At 40.4% G+C, this 25,248-nt stretch overlaps 3 protein-coding genes and 1 long non-coding RNA gene across 8 annotated transcripts; 1 reads left to right on the top strand and 3 right to left on the bottom strand.

The window, feature by feature from the left end:
• Positions 1 to 696: 696 nt before the first annotated feature.
• c6hxorf56 (chromosome 6 CXorf56 homolog) lies at positions 697 to 1,819 on the bottom strand. Its single transcript, XM_034684997.1, has one exon. The coding sequence runs from the start codon at positions 1,643 to 1,645 to the stop codon at positions 968 to 970; it is 678 nt and encodes a 225-aa protein (XP_034540888.1). The 5' UTR covers positions 1,646 to 1,819; the 3' UTR covers positions 697 to 967.
• A 3,687-nt stretch (positions 1,820 to 5,506) lies between these two features.
• LOC117813933 (zinc finger protein 501-like) lies at positions 5,507 to 24,325 on the bottom strand. 4 transcript variants are annotated; one of them, XM_034684992.1, is made up of 3 exons: positions 24,127 to 24,325; positions 21,788 to 23,035; positions 5,507 to 5,627 (listed from the first exon to the last, which is right to left on the bottom strand). In XM_034684992.1, exons 1-3 carry the CDS (start codon positions 24,296 to 24,298, stop codon positions 5,539 to 5,541), a joined length of 1,509 nt encoding a protein of 502 aa, XP_034540883.1. In that variant the 5' UTR covers positions 24,299 to 24,325; the 3' UTR covers positions 5,507 to 5,538. The 4 variants fall into 4 exon arrangements, 3 of the variants coding, with proteins under 3 accessions (XP_034540883.1, XP_034540885.1, XP_034540884.1); XR_004631491.1 differs by lacking the exon at positions 5,507 to 5,627 and adding an exon at positions 14,713 to 14,831 and having other exon boundaries at positions 21,617 to 23,035; XM_034684993.1 differs by lacking the exon at positions 5,507 to 5,627 and adding an exon at positions 14,935 to 15,488 and having other exon boundaries at positions 22,224 to 23,035.
• On the bottom strand, positions 5,634 to 24,345 carry LOC117813934 (zinc finger protein 160-like). Of its 2 annotated transcripts, XM_034684996.1 has the most exons (4): positions 24,297 to 24,345; positions 9,055 to 9,224; positions 5,909 to 6,610; positions 5,634 to 5,824 (listed from the first exon to the last, which is right to left on the bottom strand). In XM_034684996.1, coding segments are annotated over exons 1-4 (1,023 nt in total). In that variant the 5' UTR covers positions 24,299 to 24,345; the 3' UTR covers positions 5,634 to 5,675. The 2 variants fall into 2 exon arrangements, with proteins under 2 accessions (XP_034540887.1, XP_034540886.1); XM_034684995.1 differs by lacking the exon at positions 24,297 to 24,345 and having other exon boundaries at positions 5,634 to 6,610; positions 9,055 to 9,226.
• Positions 12,149 to 12,834, top strand: LOC117813935. The gene is made up of 3 exons (XR_004631492.1): positions 12,149 to 12,233; positions 12,598 to 12,634; positions 12,795 to 12,834. It is a non-coding gene; the product is annotated as an uncharacterized LOC117813935 (long non-coding RNA).
• Positions 24,346 to 25,248: the final 903 nt, after the last annotated feature.

Genomic DNA, 25,248 nt, shown 5'->3' with positions numbered 1-25,248 from the left:
GTTTTGCCCAAATAAGGACATGACTGATGTGACTCCTGGTCGGGAACACATAGCTATTGGCTAGGAGGCTCACACTACATCACACTCTGCCTGATTGAGTTCCTCATTTCATATATGGCTGCTGCCGTCGATTTGCTTCAAAACAGCCCTCAGGGACAGATGGGGGACGTCACGGATACTACGATCATTATTTATACAGTCTGCGGTTGATGACAAAAATAATCTCTATTAACAAAGAACAGAGGTGTTCTATAAGTGTTACATTCATTATGCTCTTTAAAGGATTCACCTATCATAGTTTTCACGTAACTTTTTGAACAAGCCGTTCGGAGCCGCTTGTGCTCTCATCCTAGAATGACTCAATCACATGTTTACCTAACAGTTTGAAACTTTGCCCATGTTTAGTAATGAGATCCAACATTTGATTGAATATTTATTTGTAAACAATGAAAAAGCTTAACACCGCCCCCTAAAGACTGAAACATGGAACTTTGTATTCACTTCTAACGAATAATGGGATCATTACAACTGCTTTTCTTGTGTCTTTTAAACCCTTTAATCGACCAATCAGACAGATCAACTAAATAAAACCCTGACTCATATTCACACTCATCGATTTCAGGTCACAATTTCAAAAACCCTGAAGACCTTTGCTGAACTTGCTGGAGGTAAAGAAGGAATGCACTTAAGCGCAAGTATCAGAGAATATCAAACATGTTTATTTGTTCTCTTAATGTTTGTAAAAAAAAAAGACATTATAAACAATGTGAAGTCTTACAAACTCCAAAGATCCCAGACACTAAATTCAACCCCATCACAATCATTAGTCCTTTACTGCCAGGTCCAGTACTGTCCTCTGTGGAGTCTCAGGTGAGCTCCCTGTCAGCTCTGTCCTGTGAACAGACTGGGTGATGAAGACCTGGTGTTGTTAGATTTGTCCCAGTGTGTCCTTACAATCACTCCTCATCTACTTGAACTGATTATCGATCAGGGTGCCCTTCATCTTCGCCTTCTTGGCCTCCAGCTCGGCCAGCTCCTGCAGCCTCCTCTTGCTCATGCCCTTCCTCTCCAGCTGCTTCTCGATCACTTTGGCGTTCTGTGCGTAAGAGTCCGCGACCTCTCTGGCCTCGATCTCCTCCTCCTCCTCGTCGATGGTGGACACTGTGACCGAGCTGAACTTGCCCATGTCTTTGGTCCTCTTGGTCATCATCACGCGGACTTTCTTAGGAGCCTCCGGTTGTTTCTGGCTGTAGACGCTGGTGTTTCCGAAGCCCTGTCCGAACTTGACCACGGCTCCGTCCACGATGAAGGTGGCCGGGTTGTTCTTCTCCTGGTGCTGGTAGAAGAGCAGCAGGCCGCACTTCCCGCACTTCTTGCGGTACTGCCTCTCGATGCCCTCGGCTCTCTTCAGGTACGTGTTTTCATCCACCTCCACGTTGCAGAACTTGTGAGCATGTTTAGCAGCATCGATCACCCTGGCTCTGTCCCGGGGCCTCATGGGCAGCTTCTCCAGCTGGCAGTCCAGGACCAGGACCATCTGCCCGCACAGGCAGTAGTAGACATGAAGAGGCTTCTCTCCGTCATCGTACTCCTCTCTGTCTCTGGTGTCCGAGCACACGACGCTTCTGGACACGACCTTCGGCATGTTTATCCACTCAGGGTTCAAATAAAGTCTCTTATTAATGAGTTAGATACGATGTAAAGCTTCTGCCGAAACACTGTGACGACTAAAACATTGCGAAGACGCAAGAGGAAGCCCTTCCTGTGTCCGTCACTGTATACTGGTCCGACCGGAAACCAAGTGTCTCTAAAATGTTCCGCATGGTCCGAACGTTCCGCACAGTCGAAGCTGTGTATAAGATAAATTGTATTGATCCCCATTGGAGGATTGTTTTGTTCCAGCAGTTTACAGCAAGCGACAGAGGAGTACGACAAGGTACCTACAAAGTTAAAAAATAATAATTATACGTAAAACATAAGAATAATATAAAATAAAAATAACATATAACAAATATACACACTTTACACTATTGTAAGCTTTAACAGGAAAGTCGATTCATGTATTTGAGTTAAGGTTAAAATATATTTGTATTATTTATTTACATACAGGTTTACTAAAGTTATTATTTGTGTATTTATAATATTAGAATAATTCAAAAGCATCTTGTGGTTGTGACTAAAACATGTTGAATGTACTTCTGTGCTTCTAAACTGTGAAAACCTTCTGGACTGATATCCATGAATGGTTAAAAGTAAAAATTCAATCCATTCCAAATCCCTTTTAATAAATGACATAACTTTTGGTTTGATTTAAAAAAATCAAAGTGATGAAATCTGCTTTAACATAATTCTGTGTCTCTCAAAATTGTTTATTCATAAAAACAGGAATATTAAATCTCCTCCCAAATTTGTTGTTTTTCTAAATGAATTCCATATATATCCGAAATCTTTGAAAATAATGAAAGGACCAAGAGCACTTAAAATATATATGATTCACTAAAAGGATTCCTCACTGAATTGTAATAATTATTCCCTCTTCCTAACTTAATTTATCTTATTTATTTTCTACGTATGTATAATTTTATCATTTACCTTAAATTACCAACTGAAGCTATAATGTTTCTGTATCTTTAATGATTGTTTATGTATGATGCTCCTTCTGAATGTACCCATTGTTTGTTCTGTACATTCATAATAAAGTTGAAAAACAAACAAACAAAAAAACCTTATGTGCTTCTCATTATGTGTTCCTGAAGCTTGTTCCTAGAAGCTCATCCTAGCCTCTGATTGGTTGGTTCTGTGACATGTGATTGAGTGAAAAGTATATGTTAATGTTGATGCTTAGTCATAATAATGAGATACTATGTCATGTCAAGTTCCATGTGTGTTGCGCCCAAGCGGCAACCTCCGGTCTCAAAATATGAGTCCAATGCTGAAGTGCTATAAACTGCAGTTCATCGAGCGTCCACTTGAGGCTGACTGCAGAAACACCAGAAACCACATACACACCAATTCAAAGAAGACAATCTTTACAGCATTAATAAACATGTTTAAAGCCTGGTTCAAAAAACGGCTTGGCTCCACGTAGCTATTTTCTCTATTGGCACACACTGTACAGGGGTGAATTTTTTTCTAACAAGACGGTTCAGAAGATATTAAGATTATGAGTTTTTGCCCAAATAAGGACATGACTGACTTGACTCCCAGATGGGAACACATAGCTGTTGGCTAGGAGGCTAAAACTCCGCCTCTTTACGTCACACTATGCCTGGTTGAGTTCCGCATTTCCAATATGGCTGCCGTCGCCTGGCTTCAAAACAGCGCTCAGGAACAGATGGGTGACGTCACAGATACTACGTCCATTATTTATACAGTCTATGGTTGCACTGCACTTACAGTTTGAAAGGGCTGAGACAAAGCTTTGCAGACCTTCATGGATATCATCATTGAAGACTACTTTAGACGTGGACTCACAAATCGTGAAATAACCTTTTTGAGGGCATCCATTGTTTTCAGTTACAGAATCAATAACATAACCAGCGATGATGAGGGTTATTGTTACTTTTGTATGCTTCTAGCTATGTCATTTTTCTTGAGAAACTATCAATGCAACCACTGATGCATATTCGACTGACATACACACGCCATCTCAAACGGTTGCTCGCACAAAGCTACCCCACTCCCATCCATCAGTAGTATCAATTGATGCACAGTTTCTCTGTCTGTAATTATCCCGGCCATCCAACATTTTTGGTGCATCCACCTGTAGCCGTGTTGCTTGCCAGACGTTTGCAACTGATGGTCTATGAAGGCTGCCGCTTGAGCTTCATCTGTCTTATTTAGTTTCCTCCACAATTGGCTCTTCTGTAGCTTTCTCTCCAGGGTCCAGAGGCTGACTTTTATAGTGTGAGATTCCTCCAAAACAACTAAAATTTCACGATTTGTGAATCCAGGTCTAAACTAGTCTTCAATGATGGTATCCATTAAGGCCTGCAAAGCTTTGTCTCAGCCCCTTCAAATTGTAGCTGCGGCGCAACACACATGGAGGCCCATTTAGACCTATCTCATAATAATGACTTAGCATCTATGACATACTAAGTAATAATTATGATATATTATCTCATTATTATGACTTAGTATCTCATAATTATGAGACTATCTCATAATAATGAAGCTCAAAATCATCTCCAACATATCTACATATGTTACCCCCCTGCACAGCGTGCTGTAAGGGGACAAATGTGGAAGAAAGACACACACTGTTGCCGGCTTTCATTCCACAATATAACGAATTCGATGCAGAATAAACATGCATTAAAACATACATCTCTTTAACAGTGCCCTGCATCATGTAACTGACTTTCAAAAGTACATCATAACAATAGACCGCCAGCAGGCGCTGTATGTATCTAACACTCATAGACTGTATATATAATGGACAGCGTCGCTCCGCCTTTTCCCATTGTACAGTTTTGAAGCCAAAATATCCCGTTCCAGAATGCAGACATCTTGTAGATTTTCTGCAGCCAGAGTCTGCATAGTAGGGAATTTGTGTGTTTCCACAGTAACAAGCTCCGCCCTACAGCGTAGCGTCCCGAGGTCCTACGGAGTTTCTCTCTACGGCAGCTGTCAATCAAAGTAAAACCGGAAGTAAAACCCCGTTTTTTAACCTCTAAAAACTAACAAAAATAAACTTTCAGAAAAAAGAGGCCTTGAACACAAAACAGTCAAATAACAACTACATATCACCACAGCATACGGATGTGAGAAACATTAGTACGGCGTGTATTTATCTTTTAAAGTTTGACAGCAGCCCCATTCAAATGAATGGGGGAGACCTATACTGCAGCCAGCCACCAGGGGGAGCAGTTTTTGTGGCAGCCTCACTTCGAGCCGAGTGAGATGACGTCCATTTTATATACAGTCTATGCTAACACCATGCTGCGACCGTACGATTTAAGCTAGCAACTGCTGGTAAAAACATTAGCATTTGCAGTAGCTTCCATACAAACACTAAATAAGCTTACTCAACTGACTCTATACAGAACTATCTTATCACAGACATATTTATATTAATTACGATAACACATATATTGTTTTTCTAATATGTTTTTGTCCACTTTTCATACCTGTAAGGGGAGAAATGTGAAAGAAAGACACACGCTGTTGCTGGCTTTCATTCCACAATATAAAGATCAGCCGCAAGCAACATGCTCTCCCTACTGGCTAAACCAGGAAGTGTCTAAAAATAACCAAGTGCAACAAAACCAACAGATTACCCATATAAACTTACAATTTAACCTTAGCGAAATAAATCAACATTTTAACATTTAACATTTGAAATATTTTAAGGGATGAATTTAGACTGTTTTTAACACATACTCTTATTCTATTTATACTGTGTTTAACATTGTTTTAAACATTTTAAGCTCAATGATCACTTTTATATCCATTACACATACACACGGCTACCTGCCTGCATGTGACGTCATGATTAACAAACTCAGACCTGCTGCATGGTTTATTACAACGAGACTTTTAACCTTCATGGCTCTGAATGTGGTGAATCAAAGAAGTCTTTGAAGAGAAGGATTTTCCACAGCTGCCACAGGAGTACGGCTTTCTATTTGTTTGACTCTAGGTTTCACTTGAGCCGCTCTTCTCCAGGGATCTGTTCACCATGTATATGGAGTCTCATCTGTGTGTGTTCTCATGTGGTCAGCCAAGATGTCTTCACTTTTGAAAGATCTGCTGCATGTGGTGCAGGTAAACAACTTTTTATCTGTGTGAATTCGGAGGTGTCTATTTAACTCTGAACCTCGTGCAAATGTTTTTCCACAGAAGCTGCAGGAGTGAGGCTTCTCCCCTGTGTGTATTTTATTGTGCTGCCCTAAGTGTGACCTGTGACGAAATCCTTTCCCACAGAAGCTACAGGAGTGCGGCCTCTCCTCTGAGTGGGTTTTCACATGATAAGCCAAAGACTTGCGTGATTTGTAGTCTTTTCCACATGTTTTGCAGGAGTGTATGATCTCTTCTTTGTGTGTTTTTGAATGTGCCGTCAGTAAAAACTTGCAATTAAAGGTTTTATCACAACTGTTACAGGTATGTGTCTTCTTACCTGCGTGGACAAGCAGATGTGTCTTTAGCTCTGACTTACATGTAAAAGCTTCTCCACATGTGTCACATTTGAAAGAGTTCTCACCTTGAAGAGGATCAAAGTGAGTCTCTGACTCTTTTGTGTTCTGACTGATTTTGTGAACGGTTTCCTTTCGTTTAGATGTTCTAGTAGATCCTGAGTCTCTGTGCGTACCTATCTGTTGCTCTCTGTTATCAGCAACATGAGAGTTGTGAGGAAGGAGCTCGTGTTCATTTTTAACTTCAGCCTCTGTGTTCTCCCTTTCCTCACAAGTTTGGGTCAACTTCAAGTTTCCAGTGTCCTGCTCCAGTTCAAGCTGCTCCCAGTCCTCACTGGTGGAGGGTTCCTTCTGTTCCTCTTTAATCTGTGGAGGCTCGGGATCCTCTTGGTCTGGACTGGCGCTCCTCTCCTGGTTACAGAGCTGCTGGTCAGTGAGAGCCTCCTCTTTCTTACAGGCGTATTGCTGTGGGAGCTCTGCAGGACAGAAAACATGAAAAGGTGAATCCAGGATATTATCTAAAAGAATATGAGGGCGATGTTAAAGAAAGAAATGTGTTAAAGATAGTTTTTCTCCAGCAGGACAATTCTGCATGCCACACAGCTAGGTCAGTCAAGGTGTGGATGAAGGACCTCCAGATCAGGACCCAGTCATGGCCAGCCCAATCTCCAGACCTGAACCTCATTGAAAACCTCGCTAATGGGATCCAAGAGGAAGATGGATGGTCACAAGCCATCAAACAAAGCTGGGCTGTTTGAATCTTTGCTCCAGGAGAGACATAAAGTCACCCAACAGCAACGTGAAAGACTGGAGGAGAGCACGCCAAGGCGCACACACCTACGACTGGTTCCGGTCGAGCGCACGCTGGCGCGTTTAGCTGCCGCTGCTCTTCGGTTCCTTTTACTAATTAAACAGTGACAAAACTGAGGCTCTTCTCATTGGAACCAAATCCACCATTTCAAAGCTTGACAGTTTCTCAATGAACATTGACAACTCCTCAGTTTCTCCCTCCCACCAGGTTAAGAGTCTGGGTGTCATCCTGGACAGCACACTATCATTTCATTCTCACATCAATAATGTCACTTGGTCTGCATATTTCCATCTATGAAACATCAACCGCCTCTGCCCGTCCCTCAAACCCAACAGCACTGCCATACTCGTTCACACCCTGGTGTATCCGTGCTCATGCAGCAGAAGAACACCGGTCTGCGAGGTGCGTCCGAAAACAGTGCCAAAACAAAGGGGGTTTCTGACGGCAAACTGAATAGTTCCAATTCTTTTTTGCACCATGATGAGTGCCTGGACCGTTTTTTCTTAACTTTGGCGAAATTACACGAAATAGGCGGCCCCGTCCGCAGAGAAAATATCCTAGCTTACCCCCTGGTCCTCTGGGAATTTTCTCATTAAAGGGGAAGAGCTCACCGGCATGCATTGTGGCTAACAGGAGCAATAGTGTACTGTAACTCATACGACCCAAAAACTTCCGCAAAGTCTGCTCTCGTGTTTCCTCGATTATCCCTCCTCCGATCAGTCTCTTCGCTCCTCGCTCCTCGCTCCTCTCTCCTCCAGCAGCGTTTAGATCTTTGGGACGCAAGTTAAAATGGCGCGTCAGTAACTACTTCCAGTTCGGCCGAGGAGCGAGGAGCGAGGAGACTTCAGTTTGGAGCTTTGAGATGCACCCATTGTCCTACATCTGGTTACAACAGACAAACACAATCGAGCACCGAGCGCTCGATCAAAATACATAACATAGTTATTTTTATATGATGGTGATTAAAGGGATTCCAACAGTCCAAAGCTAATTGTCTTAGGCATGCATATTTCATCATGTACACTTTGTGTTAATGTTTTATGAATTCTCTTATCATAAAAATAGTTCTGTCACCCTGTTCAAATGGGAATTACAAAAACAAGGGTTTCTGTCCGACGATAGAGGAGGAGGAGCTGGAGGAGCCGATCAGACGGCTGAGGCAGCAAAGGAGGATTAGATTTACGTCACTACTGTCCTACGGTGGAGATAGCTTCTGCTTCACTTTGGAGTAGCCGTTAAGCCGGCTGAGAGTGAAGGTCTGCAGCTGGACCTCTCTGATGATGGGATCATTTATCTCATTTTACCCAGAGAATGAAGCTTGTTTTGGTGTTTTTGATCTTCAACCTGCAAGATAAATGTCTTGTAATTCTTTACTGAGGTAAAATGTTGTAAGCAATGTTTGCAAAGGAACAAATCAATTAAAGAAACTCAATACAGGCCTCTCCTATTACCTGAACTTACTTGGTCACCATATGTATGAATGTGCTCCTTTTATGTGCAGTAAGGAGGCCCTAAAAAATATGTAGAAATAAATTAAAATTATATTTGATCTGATTTCTGGACTTATTTTTCTCATTATCTCACATTATACACACATATTTTATTTTTTTTTTTTCTTTTTTGGTGTGCATTAGTCTCTATTTTATTCTATGTTGTTCTTATTTTTAATTTGTATTCTTATTATCATTATTATTATCTTCCCCTAATATGTCTTGCCATTGTTTGGCATTTCTGCTTCTTTCTTGTTTTCAATCGCTGTAAAGCACTTTGGGTTGCATTTGATTTGTATGAAAGGTGCTATATAAATAAAGCTTGATTGATTGATTGATTGATTGATTGATTGATTATCTCGAGAAAACAAAGCTTTTTATCTCAAATTAAAGGAAAAATAAGTTGTGATCTCGAGAAAACAAAGTAAATAAAATGTATTAAATCATGTCCTTTTAGTGTATATTTAAATATTAATGTTGTAATATATCCCAAGAGCTTAGTTGTGGGAGGATTTAGTTGCACTATTTGGAGGAGAGTCCCATCATTTAGAGAAGTGAAAAGTAAACATGTCATCTAACTTCTGCTGTCATGTAGGAAATAAAGGTTTGATGAACTCACCCAGTCTGTGTAAGTTTATGTGAGGTTTCCAGACCACCTCCAGCAGTCTGCGCTGACGGTGGATCTCCTCCTCGTACTGGACTACAGCTCTCTGAAAAACTACAAAGATGTCTTCAGCAGCAGCAGAGAGGCGCTCTTTGACAAACTCTCTCAACACTTCAGCTGAAGACATTGTAGCTGAACAACCATAGCTGAACAACACGTGGAAAAGATCTGCGACACGACAACACAGGTAACCGACAGTGGGTCAACTCCATCAATTCGTTCACAAAGCCCACTATGGCAGATCTACTTCCTGCTTCTTCTTCTTCTTCTTCTTCGTCGAATGGTATTCTGGCAGGCTGAACACTGGGGAGTGTAATGCTGCCCTCCATACTAGATTTTATTACCTATAGTGGATATCAAAAGTCTACACACCCCTGTTAAAATGCCAGGTTTTGTGATGTAAAAAAATGAGACCAGGATAAATCATGTCAGAACTTTTTCCACCTTTAATGTGACCTATAACATGAACAATTCAACTGTAAAAAAATCTAATCTTTTAGGGGGAAGAATAAAAATTAAAAAGATATAATAATGTGGTTGCATAAGTGTACACACCCTCTTATAACTGATGATGTGGTTGGGTTCAGAATTAACCAATCACATTCAATCTCATGACAAATAGTATTCAGTATACACCTGTCATAATTTAAAGTGACTTTGATTAATCCCAATAAAGATCAGCTGTTCTAGGAGGATTTTCATCACATTTCCTCAGTTGCATCTTAAAGTAAAAGCCATGGTCCACAGAGAGCTTCCAAAGCAGCAGAGGGATCTCATTGTTGAAAGGTATCAGTCAGGAGAAGGGTACAACCATGTTCCAAGACATTAGATATACCATGGACCACAGTGAAGACCGTCATCACCAAGTGGAGAAAATATGGAACAACAGTGATTTACTTATTTTTATTTAACCTTTATTTAACCAGGTAGGTCATTAAGAACAAATTCTTATTTAAAGTGACGACCTGGCAAAAGGCACAGCCTTTTGAGGGGTAAAGGGTCAGCGATAACAGTAATGATAAAAACAAACACAAGGGTAAAAAACATAAAAGACAAGTTAAACATGACAGGACAGAACAGAGCAAACAATGAACAGCGTCATTGACATTACCAAGAACTGGACATCCCTCCACAACTGATGAAAAGAAGAGAAGAAGACTGGTCAGAGAGGCTTCCAAGAGGCCTTTAGCAACATTAAAGGAGCTGCAGGGATTTCTGACTCGTACTGGCTGTGTACTACATGTGACAACATCTCTCCTATTCTTCATATGTTTCTGATATGGGTAGGGTGGCAAGAAGGAAGCCTTTTCTTATGAAGAAAAACATCCAAGCCCGGCAAAATGTTTCAAAAACCTACATGAAGTCTCCAAAAAGCATCAAATGTTTTATGGTCTGATGAAACCAAGGTTGAACTTTTTGGCCATAATTCCAAAAGGTATGTTTGTTATAAAACCAACACTGCACATCACAATAAAGAACCATACCCACCAGAGAAGCATGGTGGGTGCAGCATCATGCTTTGGGGCTGTTTTCTCTTCAGCTGGAACCAGGGCCTTAGTCAAGGTGGAGGGAAGTATGAACAGTTACAAACACCAGTCAGTTTAACACAAAACCTCCAGGCCTCCATTACAAAGATGAAGATGGAGAGGAATTTCACCTTTCAACACGACAACGAACCAAAGCATACATCCAAATCAACAACAGCATGGCTTCACCAGAAGAAGATTAAAGTTTTAGAATAGCCCAGCCAGAGTCCAGACCTGAATCCAGTGGAATATCTGTGGGGTGGTCTGAAGAGGGCTGTGCACAGGAGATGACCTCACTATCTGATGAACTTGGAGCTTTTTCGTAAAGAAGAATTGGCAAATATTACCACATCAAGATGTACCATGCTAATAGACTACTACAAAAAAAACAGAGTGCTGTAATAAAATCAAAAGGTGCTTCAAACAATTATTAGTTAAAGGGTGTGTACACTTATGCAACCACATTATTTTTTTTAATTTTTTTTTATTCTTCCCCCTAAAATATTTTTAAAAAAATTCAGTTGAATTGTTCATGTTATAGGTCACATTAAAGGTGGAAAAAGTTCTGACATGATTTATCTTGGTCTCATTTTTTTACATCACAAAACCTGGCATTTCAACAGGGGTGTGTAGACTTTATATGTCCACTGTATGTCCTCCAGGGAAGGGAGGCTGCTGTTTGTAGTTTTTTGAGCAGATTTTTTTGCAGCGCCTTCCTGTCAGCCACAGAGCAGTTCCCATACCAAAAATGAGTGATGGATGCTGTCAGTGTGCTCTCCACCACACACTGGTAAAATGATTTCAGGACAGCAGGGTTGAGGCCTGCCCGCTTCAGCCTCCTCAGAAAGTACAGGCATTGGTGGGCCTTCTTTATGGTGCTGGTTGTGTTGGTGGACCACATGAGGTCATTGGAGATGTGCAGGCCAAGGTATTTGAAGGTGGACACCATCTCCACAGCTGTGCCTCTGATGTAGAGGGGGTGATGAGGGGTGCGGCCTCTCTTCCTAAAATCCATCACCATCTCCTTAGTCTTCCCCACACTGATGCAGAGATTGATAAATTTGCACCATCCTCAAGATCTTTCACCTCCTGCCTGTACAAAGACTTGTTGTTGTTGTTGGAGATCAGTCCAACCACAGCCGTGCCATCTGCAAACTTCACTATATTGTATTGTAGTTTATATGTAGGTCAAAGGTTTTTTTCCACCTCTTATTTGTACTGTATGTCTCCCATGTCTGAAATTGGTTCTCCTGTTGAAGTATATCACAGCAAAAACACACTGTAATTATCTCATTCTTTAAGATTTGTTAAAAAAACTTTTTTTCATGTACCTTAATTGATCATTGTAAGACATTTTTTACGAGAGAGATTTAAACAGACTTATCTCAGATTTTTGACACTTAACTTTTAAATGTTTTTCTGTGAAAACAGAAAAAGAGAAAAAAAGCTAAAAACAAGTGGACGCAGCAAAATGTGCCAAACTTACTGCCATGTTTGCCATTGCCACCTCAAGTTGGACTGCAGCAGCAGGTGCGGCCCCTGTCCCCCAGGGGTGTTCCAGGGATGTGCCTTTCATTGGTGTGGACTTCACAGGCATGCTTCACATTTGTAAGTTTACTATACTCTATACTGTTGTTATGTGTTTTGCTGACATCCACCTGGATGGTCCTAAAGCCTACTACTTTTACAGAGTGACTGTAATGAATGCAACCATCTATTATTGCATTATTCTAAAGACACCAATACTGTCAACGTAAATGTTTTGAAATAGTCTCATCCTCACTCTTGACCCACTTGTCCTCTCTTTCTCTCGCTTTGGAATGAAGGTTTGCCTTTCCCTGATGTGGAGTTTACATGTGTTCATTTTCTTTCATTGTGACTTTATTAAATAGCTCTTATTTTCATTACAGAAGAGACAGTATCAGATTAATCTAGCATATCTGACCTCACCTCTGCTTTCTGTCTCCCTCAGAGCACCAAGGTCCATGCAGCCTTCTGTCTCAGCATATGTAAGTACAAAATAAGCTGTTATCTCTCTGTTCACCTAAACATTATTTAAACTATCCCTTCACTGATCCCTGCTCTCTTTCTTTCCTTTGTCTGCCTGTCTCTGCATCTCTCTCTCTCTCTCTCTCTCTCTCTCATTCTCTCTGTTTTTCATACTTTAAGGTGCCACTTTGATGAGGAGCTCTTTATTTTAAAGGGATATATGTTCTTACTGTGGTCTTAATTGTGTAGTTGTATTAACAGTATATTTCATTAAACATTGAAAAGACATCACTAGCAGTGTTTCTTTGACATCCACTTTCACTTCAAGATGGAAATGATGACACTGTGTCCATCTCTCCCAAGATGAAAGTCTCTGTGAGTAGTGAAAGAGCGTATCCATTTTTAAACATGGTTACTCTCTTCCATGTAGGCTGCTGCGCTTTATTTTAATTTTTGAAACAACACAATGTGCACATATATCCTCTGGTATGTCGTGTGCTTTCGCAAATCGTATAAATAATCATGGTGGGCCGCCATGGCCCTTTTTTGGTCCCAGTCCAGCCCTGTCCAGTAGTGCTGTGGAACATCCAGATGCTCTTATGCAAATTTCAAACGTGCAGCAGTAATGTTTTTGGACAGCAGTGGCTTCCTCCATGGTGTCCTCCCATGAACTCCAGTCTGGTTCAGTGTTTTATGTATCATAGATTCGTCAGCAGAGATGTAAGCATGTGCCAGAGATTTGTGTAGGTCTTCATCTAACACTCTAGGATTCTTCTTCACTTCATTGAGCATTTTGCGCTGTGCTCTTGCAGTCATCTTTACAGGACGGTCACTCCTAGGGGGAGTAGTAACAGTGCTGAAGTCTCTCCGTTGATAGATCATTTATCTCACCGTGGACAATGAACATCCAGGCTATTAGAAATACTCACGTAACCCTTTCCAGCTTTATGCAAGTCAACAATTCTTAATCATAGGTCTTCTGAGAGCTCTTTTGTGCGAGGCATGGTTCACATCAGGCAATGCTTCTTGAGAATAGGGTTGCAAAGGGGAGGAACATTTTCAGTAAATTTACATGGGAAGTTAAGCTGGGGAATTTTGAAAATATTCCAAATTGGAAACTTTCCATGGGAATTATGGGTATTTATGTGAATTGAGGGTAATTTAATGGAAAGGTATCATATCCAAGCATAAATATTTGTGTTATAAGCAGACATCCATCCAAAATAATACAATTAAAACAGATGTACTTGTAAGTAGAACTTTATCAAGTGTAACAATCCATTCTTTCATTGAAGAACAAAAACATGAATGTTAACTAAAAATTACTCATCCCCCCCGACCCAACCCATTCAAAAATCAACAACAATGCAATCCCAACAAAGTCCCATTCAAAATGTTAAATGAAAAGAGCCCCTCTCCCTCCAAAAAGTCCCATTCAACATGCAAATCAAAAAGCATCTTCCCTCAAGCTTCTCAAGCCTCTGCAGGATTCTAGAGATCATGTGTGCTTCATGTGATGGAGGAAGGCACAGTGCATGTAGGGGGCATGGTCTCAATAGCCCTGCAGTAAGCAGTGTGCTATGTGCATGTGATTGAGGAATAGCATAGATATTCAACTGTACTTGCATGAAATCTGGTTGTTTTAGTCAGGATTATGCTAAAATATATTTCCACAACTATTTTTAAGTTCCCTATTAAGAGCCAACCTTCAATTTAGTCAATTCCTGGATTATTCCCATTTATTCCTTCTTCAGACTCAAATGAGCTCTTACCGAAGTCCTTAGCCGTGGGGTTCACATTCTTTTTCTACCCTGCACTGTTAATGTTTACATGGTGTGGTCAATAAAAACATGAAAACATACAATTCTTTTTTGTGGTATTAGTTAATGCAGACTGTTTGTCTATTGTTGGGACTTAGATGAAGATCAGAACATATTTAATGACCAATTTATAGAGGAAATCCAGGTAAATCCAAAGGGGTCACGTACTTTTTCTTGCAACTGTATGTTTCAAAGCTTCAACAAGCTCTCAGTGATCCTCAGGTTGAGCTTGTTGCAGAGCATTTCTATTATTAGATGTTTGATGAAAGCAAAAACAAAAACATCTTGATAACATTTATATTAAATCCCATCAGGACACCAAAAACACTGTGAGCCTCTCTCAGTATAAGACTTGTTTAATCACAGAGATGCAGCTCCAACATATCTACACGGCTACCTGCCTGCATGTGACGTCATGACTAACAAACTCAGGTCCTGTAAAAGTGAAGCCTCTCACCTGAGTGGACTCTTCTCATGTGAACCGTCCATTAAACCTTGGAAACCTGCTGCATGGATTATTACAACGAGACTTTTAACCTGCATGGCTCTGAATGTGGTGAATCAAAGAAGTCTTTGAAGAGAAGGATTTTCCACAGCTGCCACAGGAGTACGGCTTTCTATTTGTTTGACTCTAGGCTGTCACTTGAGCCGCTCTTCTCCAGGGATCTGTTCACCATGGTCCTGCAGGAGTGTGGCGTCTTGCCTGTGCCGGCTGCTCTCATGTTTTGACTCAGTTCACTGCTAGATTTGAAAGCTTTGCCACAGATTTTGTTAACGGCTTTTCACCTGCGTGAATTCGGAGGTGTACATTTAATCCTGAACCTCGTGTAAATGTTTTTCCACAGAAGCTGCAGGAGTGAGGCTTCTCCCCTGTGTGTATTTTCATGTGGCATTTCAAGGTACCTTGAAGTTTGAAGGATTTGCCGCAGGTTTGGCAAGTGAACGGCTTTTCTTCTGTGTGAGTTTTACTGTGAAGTTTTAGCCTTGATTTCTGACAGAATCTTTTTCCACAGGTGCTACAAGAGAAAGGCTTCTCTCCTGTGTGTATCCTCATGTGGAACTTCAGTGAGACGTTAGATTTCAGGCCCTTCCCACATATGCTACATGTATATGGCCTCTCACCTGTGTGTGTTCTCATGTGGGCAGTCAAGACTTTTTTAACACTGAAAGATCTGCTGCATGTGTTACAGGTAAACGGCTTTTCACCTGTGTGAATTCGGAGGTGTCTATTTAACTCTGAACCTCGTGCAAATGCTTTTCCACAGAGGCTGCAGGAGTGAGGCTTCTCCCCTGTGTGTATTTTAATGTGCTGCCCTAAGACTGAAGTGTGATGAAATCTTTTCCCACAGAAGCTACAGGAGTGCGGCCTCTCCTCTGAGTGGGTTTTCACATGATGAGCCAGTGAGTCATGCGATTTGTAGCCTTTTCCACATGTTTTGCAGAAGACCTGAATCTCTGACTCTTTTGTGTTCTGACTGATTTTGTGAACCCTTTTCTTTCGTTTAGATGTTCTAGTAGATCCTGAGTCTCTGTCTGTACCTATCTGTTGCTCTCTGTTATCAGCAACATGAGAGTAGTGAGGAGGGAGCTCGTGTTCATTTTTAACTTCAGCCTCTGTGTTCTCCCTTTCCTCACAAGTTAGGGCTGACTTCAAGTTTTCAGTGTCCTGCTCTGGTTCAAGCTGCTCCCAGTCCTCACTGGTGGAGAGTTCCTTCGGTTCCTCTTTAATCTGCGGAGGCTCGGGATCCTCTTGGTCTGGACTGGTGCTCCTCTCCTGGTTACAGAGCTGCTGGTCAGTGAGAGCCTCCTCTTTCTTACAGGCGTATTGCTGTGGGAGCTCTGCAGGACAGAAAACATGAAAAAGTGAATACAGGATATTATCCAAAAGAATATGAGGGCGATGTTAAAGAAAGAAATGTGTTAAAGATTGTTTTTCTCCAGCAGGACAATTCTCCATGCCACACAGTTAGGTCAGTCAAGGTGTGGATGAAGGACCTCCAGATCAGGACCCTGTCATGGCCAGCCCAATCTCCAGACCTGAACCTCATTGAAAACCTCTCTAATGTGATCCAAGAGGAAGATGGATGGTCACAAGCCATCAAACAAAGCTGGGCTGTTTGAATCTTTGCTGCAGGAGAGACATAAAGTCACCCAACAGCAACGTGAAAGATTGGAGGAGAGCACGCCAAGAAGCATGAAAGCTGGGAAATAAAATCAGAGTTATTCCAACACATATCGATGTCTGAACTCTTCCTAAATTCAAAGATAAGTACTGTGGTGTTAAAAAATGAATATGAACTTGTTTTATTTGCATTATTTGAGGTCTGAAAACAAATAAATGCTCTGAATTGCAATATTATTTCTTTTTCAGAAGTTCATAGAATTAAACAAAAATGTTAATTTTACTCAAACAAACACAAACAGGTATTTGGTACACTCCCTCTCCGTAAAAATGAAATGTTAATTTGTTTCAGAAATGGTAAAAGTGTTCCATCGTTTGTAAAATTCTCTCCAACTTTGTAAAACTATTTCATCTCTTGTAATTTTTTTTTCCTTAAATGTAAATGTGTGTTGGCCTTGGTAAGTGTTTTGCAAAGAAAAATGTTTTCCCAAATGTAAATTTTTCTCCAACTTTGTAAAAGTGTCTCATCTTTTGTAAATTTGTTTTGCCCTTCAGGGTCAATGTATGAATGTGCTCCTGTCATGTGTAGCACAGAAGCCCTAAAAGAACATGATTAAATACATGTTAGTCTTCTTTTTCTCATTATCTCAAGAACACAAAAAAAAAAGTTGCGATCCTGAGAAAAAAAAGTGAAATTAACTCGATATCTCGAGAAAACAGAAAATAAAATGTATTAAATCATGTCCTTTTAGGGCTTCCGTAATTTTGAAATAAAACGTGTATATTTAAATATTAATGTTGTAATATATCACAAGAACTTAGTTGTGGGAGGATTTAGTTGCACTATTTGAAGGAGAGTCCCATCATTTAGAGAACTGCAAAGTAAACATGTCCTCTAACTTCTGCTGTCATGTAGGAAATAAAGGTTTAATGAACTCACCCAGTCTGTGTAAGTTTATGTGAGGTTTCCAGACCACCTCCAGCAGTCTGCGCTGACGGTGGATCTCCTCCTCGTACTGGACTACAGCTCTCTGAAAAACTACAAAGATGTCTTCAGCAGCAGCAGAGAGGCGCTCTTTGACAAACTCTCTCAACACTTCAGCTGAAGACATTGTAGCTGCACAACACGTGGAAAAGATCTGCGACACGACAACACAGGGAACCGACAGTGGGTCAACTCAAGCCCCCTCTGGCTCTCTGGCTGATCTACTTCCTGCTTCTGCTTCTTCTTCTTCTTCTTTGTTGTTAATGGCGGATCGCAAACAGCTTTTAGGTGCATACCGCCACCTACTGTACAAGAGGTTGTATCATCATGTCAAGTCCTCATGAAATCGTTCCTATCAGTCTTGTGTCTGATAGGAAGATATAGAGCGCCCTCCTGGCTGCTCTGATACCTTCTGTCTCTCCCTCTGTTCCCAGCAGTTCTGTGAGACTCCACTCGTGTCCTGCTGCTTTCACCCTCTCCTGGAACTGCTCTCGCTCAGCTGCGTACCTGCTACAGTTCAAAATCACATGCTCAACATTCTCACTCACTCCACACCTCTCACACCAATCATTCATCGTTTTACCTATTGTATACGAAGTGTCATTTAGCCCTGTGTGACCCACTCTGAGTCTCATTATGATCATTTCCTCCCTTCTTTTCCTTTCTTTATAGTTCTTTGTTATTACTGAGTTTTGTCTTTTGTAAAAGCTCCTTCCTTTCAGGTCTTCTTCCCACCTTTTCTGCCATATTTCCATTCCTTTCTTCTTAATCATAGCTTTCCCTTCTCCTGTCCCAAGAGTTGTTCGGACTGTTATGTTCTTCCCCAGTGCCCCTTTTGCTAATTTGTCTGCATCCTCATTTCCATTCACCCCTCATGTGCTGGCACCCAACAGAACTGTACATCCACACCACCCCTGTGAAGTCTAAGCAAACTGTGTTGTATATCAATGAGTAAATCTTCACTTCCAGTGTTTGATGTGTGAATGCTTTCCAAAACTTCTACTGAGTCTGTGCACACCACCACCCTGTCTGGCCTGACCTCCTCCACCCACGGAAGACTGATGATTACTGCCACCATTTCTGCTGTGTACACTGATAACTGATCAGAGAGCCTTTTAGACAAATCAATTTCAAGTTCTGGTATACATACACCAATTCCCACACACCCACTTGCATTCTTAGACCCATCTGTATATATTTTAAGGTACCTATAATAATTACCCCTCAGCTACACACTTGTTTTTACTCCCACCTCATTCATTCTCCATTCTCTATTCATTTCCAGGACACTCATGTCCACTTTAACCTCAGGGTAAAGCCCCGGGGGGATGTTACTGACAGGAGTGGGATGGGCAAACTCAACATTATCTATTCCAAACACTTAGGCACATTCATTCATAGATCATCCAAACCCTCTCCTCTGGAACCTGGAGTATTCCCAGCAGCTCTGTATGGTCTGTGTTGCAGGATTTTCATCCCAACTTCCCTTTCGCTTGACCAAGTAGACCAGTGAGTGTTTCTCTCCTTATTTCCAGTGGCGTCTTTTCTGATTCTATAAGTAATGCGTTGATGGGGGTTGTTTTAATCGCACCTGTGCACACATCTGCAACAGGAGAAAATAACATGCTCAATAGTTTTAAACGCCCCACACTGACATAGACCATCTGAGTGTTTCCCTATCACTCTAAGATAGTTGTCTAAACCACAGTGCCCCAGTTTGAGCCTGGTTAGAAGCACTTCATCCCTTCACCCAGTTTTTAACCCCATCCTTTTCTTTTAAATTGATGGCTGCACAGAGAAGTAATGTCTTCCTCTTTTGTCTTCTTTCCATTCTTTTTTACTACTGTAGCTCTAGTTTTCTTTACAAATACTAAACCTGTCACATTTTCCCATCAAAACATTAAACTCAGAGACTATTTTGCTAATCTATCAGCAATAATAGTATTATTGTTATTATTATTGTTACTCTTGTTATTGTTATTCTTGTTATTATTATTATTATTATTATGATTATTATTATTATTGTTGTTATTATTATTATTATTATTATTATTATTATTATTATTATTATTATTATTATTATTATTATTATCTACAGGCAGCCAGCTGATTAAAAATGTCTGTCCTGTAATGAATTCTAATCTCACCAAGTCCTTAGGCTTGTTATCTCTTCACAGTCAGTCATGACTTGAGTGCACAGGGACCGACTGCAAAGTGTAATACTGACAAAAATAAATCCTGGAAAAATATTCAACTTCATCCTGAAGAGGTGCAGAGTCAAATCTCCTCACACATTCACTCTGTTGGTCATATTACAACGATGAATGTGAGAAAGTGTGCCTTTACAGTGCCTTGCAAAAGTATTCCTACCCCTTGAAATTTTCCACATTTTGTCATGTTACAAGTACGACCTTAATTTATTTTATTGGGGTTTTATGTGATAGACCAACACAAAGTAGTGCAGAATTGTGAAGTGGAAGGAAAATGACACATGGAGATCAAAATGTTTTACTCCATGCTCAGTGCTCATCTGGACAAAGAAAAGACTTCTGGTCTTCTGTTTGGTCAGATGAAACAAAAATGTAATTGTTTGGCCACAATGATGTATCCTTCATATGGCATAAAAAAGGAGAAGCCCTCAAACTTAAGAACACCATCCCATGTTAAACATGGTGGTGGGAACCTAATGCTTTGGGGGTGTTTATCAGTCAATGGACCAGGGAACCTAATCACAGTAAACAGCACCATGATAAAAGCACTATACATCAAGACTCTCAACAACAACATCAAGCAGTCTGCAGAGAAACTTGGCCTTTGGCACCAGAGGACATTTCAGCACGACAACGACCCAAAACACACAGAAAACAAAAGTGGTGAAGAAATGGTTAGCGGACAAACACATGGATCTTTTGCAGTGGCCCATCCAGAGTCCTGACTTGAATCCAATTGAGAATCTTTCGAGGGAGCTAAAGATCAGGGTGATGGCAAGGAGGCCCTCCAACCTGAAAGAGTTGGAGCTCATCGCTAAAGATGAATGGGAAAAAATACCAGTGGAGACATGCAAAATGCTGGTCAGCAGTTACAGGAAGCGTTTGATTGCTGTAAATAGCCAATAAAGGCTTTTCTATTGATTATTGAAAAGGGTATGAATCATTTTGGACATGCCACTTATTGTTCAAATGCAAATAAAGGCTGAGAAATATTTTTTCCACAATGATGCCTCTTGTACATCGTCTTATTACCTTCTGGGAGACACCTGCGTCATTTCCAATCAAGAAAAAAATTACTGGTTGTATAAAAGTAACTTTAAGTCAAAATTTGCCAGGAGTATGAATCATTTGAGTCTTACTGTATGTACACTATCTGCACAATAAACAGCAGGTGCTCATGTTGTGTCTGATCAGTTTATATCTTAACTACTTCACCACTACACTACAAGCTCACTTTATTAGCTCATAGCTTGTCTCCATGTTAACTGGATTAAAGTGAGTTTACTCACATTGTACTTTGACTCTCTGTAAAGAACCTCTCCTCACTGTGACCATCACTTTTAATGATGAACAGACTCTCTCCTACAGCACTGATCTGACACTCTTCATATCACAAAGACTTCTTGTAAGAAAACACAAATGAGATCAAACCAGCTCGTACTGCTCATCAGAAGATTTATTGTTTCTGTTCAGGCTGATACGTTTGAAGAACAAGGAGGTCCAATGTCTTCAATCAGCCAGATCGTCATCAAAAGACAAAAGGTAAATCAAGATTCAACTAAAAAAATATAAAACTTTTGAAAATTAAAAATAATGCAACAGAAAAAAAGACAGTCAGGATGACAACATAGATCACCTAACATTATAAATGAATGTTTCACAGCTTCAACAAGCTCTCAAGGATCCTCAGGTTGAGCTTGTTGCAGAGCATTTCTATTATTAGATGTTTGATGAAAGCAAAAACAAAAACATCTTGATAACATTTATATTAAATCCCATCAGGACACCAAAAACACTGTGAGCCTCTCTCAGTATAAGACTTGTTTAATCACAGAGATGCAGCTCCAACATATCTACACGGCTACCTCTCACCTGAGTGGACTCTTCTCATGTGAACTGTCCATTAACCCTTGGAAACCTGCTGCATGGATTATTACAACGAGACTTTTAACCTGCATGGCTCTGAATGTGGTGAATCAAAGAAGTCTTTGAAGAGAAGGATTTTCCACAGCTGCCACAGGAGTACGGCTTTCTATTTGTTTGACTCTGGGTTTCACTTGAGCCGCTCTTGTCCAGGGATCTGTTCACCATGGTCCTGCAGGAGTGTGGCGTCTTGCCCGTGCCGGCTGTTCTCATGTGTTGACTCAGTTCACTGCTAGATTTGAAAGCTTTGCCGCAGATTTTACAAGGAAAAGGCTTTTCACCAGTGTGAATTCGGAGGTGTATATTTAACTCTGAACCTCGTGCAAATGTTTTCCCACAGAAGCTGCAGAAGTGAGGCTTCTCCCCTGTGTGTATTTTAATGTGGCATTTCAAGATACCTTGAAATCTGAAGGATTTGCCGCAGGTTTGGCAAGTGAACGGCTTTTCTTCTGTGTGAGTTTTACTGTGACGATTTAGCCTTGATTTCTGACAGAATCTTTTTCCACAGCTGCTACAAGAGAAAGGCTTCTCTCCTGTGTGTATCCTCATGTGGTCAGCCAAGATGTCTTCACTTCTGAAAGATCTGCTGCATACGGTGCAGGTAAACAACTTTTTATTTGTGTGAATTTGGAGGTGTCTTTTTAACTCTGAATCTCGTGGAAATCCTTTCCCACAGAAGCTACAGGAGTGCGGCCTCTCCTCTGAGTGGGTTTTCACATGATAAGCCAAAGACTTGCGTGATTTGTAGTCTTTTCCACATGTTTTGCAGGAGTGTATGCTCTCTTCTTTGTGTGTTTTTGAATGTGCCTTCAGTAAAGACTTGTAACTAAAGGTTTTATCACAACTGTTGCAGGTATGTGTCTTCTTACCTGCGTGGACACGCAGATGTGTCTTTAGCTCTGACTTACATGTAAAAGCTTCTCCACATGTGTCACATTTGAAAGAGTTTTCACCTTGAAGAGGATCAAAGTGAATCTCTGACTCTTTTGTGTTCTGACTGATTTTGTGGACAGTTTTCTTTCGTTTAGATGTTCTAGTAGATCCTGAGTCTCTGTGCGTACCTATCTGTTGCTCTCTGTTATCAGCAACATGAGAGTTGTGAGGAAGGAGCTCGTGTTCATTTTTAACTTCAGGCTCAGTGTTCTCCCTTTCCTCACAAGTTAGGGCTGACTTCCAGTTTTCAGTGTCCTGCTCTGGTTCAAGCTGCTCCCAGTCCTCACTGGTGGAGGGTTCCTTCGGTTCCTCTTTAACCTGTGGAGGCTCGAGATCCTCTTGGTCTGGACTGGAGCTCCTCTCCTGGTTACAGAGCTGCTGGTCAGTGAGAGCCTCCTCTTTCTTACAGGCGTATTGCTGTGGGAGCTCTGCAGGACAGAAAATATGAAAAAGTGAATCCAGGATATTATCCTAAAGAATATGAGGGCGATGTTAAAGAAAGAAATGTGTTAAAGATTGTTTTTCTCCAGCAGGACAATTCTCACAAGCCACAAGCCATCAAACAAAGCTGGGCTGTTTGAATCTTTGCTGCAGGAGAGACATAAAGTCACCCAACAGCAACGTGAAAGACTGGAGGAGATCACGCCAAGATGCATGAAAGCTGGGATATAAAATCAGAGTTATTCCAACACATATTGATGTCTGAACTCTTCCTAAATTCAAAGATGAGTACTGTGTTGTTAAAAAATAAATATGAACTTGTTTTATTTGCATTATTTGAGGTCTGAAAACAAATAAATCCTCTGAATTGCAATATTATTTTATTTTCAGAAGTTCATAGAATTAAACAAAAATGTTAATTTTACTCAAACAAACACAAACAGGTATTTGGTACACTCCATCTCCGTAAAAATGAAATGTTAATTTGTTTCAGAAATGGTCAAAGTGCTCCATCGTTTGTAAAATTCTCTCCAACTTTGTAAAAGTGTTTCATCTTTTGTAAAAAAAATTCCTTAAATGTAAATTTGTGTTGGCCTTGGTAAGTGTTTTGCTAATGTAATTTTGTTTAATAAAATAGAAAAATGTTTTCCAAAATGTAAATTTGTCTTCAACTTTGTAAAAGTGTTTCATCTTTTGTAAATTAGTTTTGTCCTTCAGGGCCACCGTATGAATGTGCTCCTGTCATGTGTAGCACAGACGCCCTAAAAGAACATGATTAAATACATGTTAGTCTTCTTTTTCTCATTATCTCAAGAACACTAAAAAAATAAGTTGCGATCTTGAGAAAACAAGTGAAATTAACTCGATATCTCGAGAAAACAAAGAAAATAAAATGTATTAAATCGTGTCCTTTTAGTGTATATTTAAATATTAATGTTGTAATATATCACAAGAACTTAGTTGTGGGAGGATTTAGTTGCACTATTTGGAGGAGAGTCCCATCATTTAGAGAACTGCAAAGTAAACATGTCCTCTAACTTCTGCTGTCATGTAGGAAATAAAGGTTTGATGAACTCACCCAGTCTGTGTAAGTTTATGTGAGGTTTCCAGACCACCTCCAGCAGTCTGCGCTGACGGTGGATCTCCTCCTCGTACTGGACTACAGCTCTCTGAAAAACTACAAAGATGTCTTCAGCAGCAGCAGAGAGGCGCTCTTTGACAAACTCTCTCAACACTTCAGCTGAAGACATTGTAGCTGCACAACACGTGGAAAAGATCTGCGACACGACAACACAGGGAGGTCAACTCGTTCAAAGAGCCCTCTCTGGCTGATCTACTTCCGCTGTGTGTCACACTATTTAAAGACCGACAGTGAAGCTGCAGCAGCTTGTCCCGCCCACAGACTGTGTTTATCTTTAACAAGGATGTGAGTGACTTTGAGAAGGGTCAGACTGGGATGGATAGAGGACTGGGTCAGTAGCTTCTCGATCAGATGGTCAGATCCAACAGAGAAGCTGCTGTAGCTCAAACTGCTGAAAAGTTTGATGCTATCCACAAAGCTGGGTTATTCTTTTTTCCTCTATTGTATGAAAGTTATTTTAAAACACTGGAAAGCTACATATCCTCCCACACTTAAACACTGGAGTAGTGCGATATTATTTGAAATTGGAAAAATCATCAGCCTTTGAAAAGAACAAAATGTTTCATTTTGAAAATATATGGGATAAAGTATTACACGCACTTAGTTCATTAGTTTTAGTGAGAGTAGTGCAACATTTGACTTGTGATCAAAGATCTTCTGTTGGTTCGATCTATTTTTATTTTCTATTTTTTTATTTTTTAACAGCTAACATTTATTTAAAGAAGAAAAATAATGAAATTATAGAGGTTGAGCTTGTCGGTGTGAGGAGTGAGTTAATGTCTGTATAAGTCCTTTCTTTTTTTTTCCTTTTTTCTTTTCTTTGTTTTTTTTTTCTTTTCTGCTCTGTTTGTGGATCTTATTTTTGTTTGTCTGTTGTTTTGTGTTACTGTTACTTTAATTGTCCCCTGTGTTTTATTGTTTTATTGGTTATTTGTGTGCACTACTCTCACTAAAACTAATGAACTAAGTGCGTGTAATACTTCATCCCATATGTTTTCAAAATGAAGTATTTTGTTCTTTTCAAAGGCTAATGATTTTTCCAATTTAAAATAATATCAC

This window comes from Notolabrus celidotus, chromosome 6, assembly GCF_009762535.1.
Source record: "Notolabrus celidotus isolate fNotCel1 chromosome 6, fNotCel1.pri, whole genome shotgun sequence".
In the NCBI taxonomy this organism is placed as follows: Eukaryota; Metazoa; Chordata; class Actinopteri; order Labriformes; family Labridae; genus Notolabrus; species Notolabrus celidotus.
This window is presented reverse-complemented; position numbering and strand designations above follow the sequence as displayed.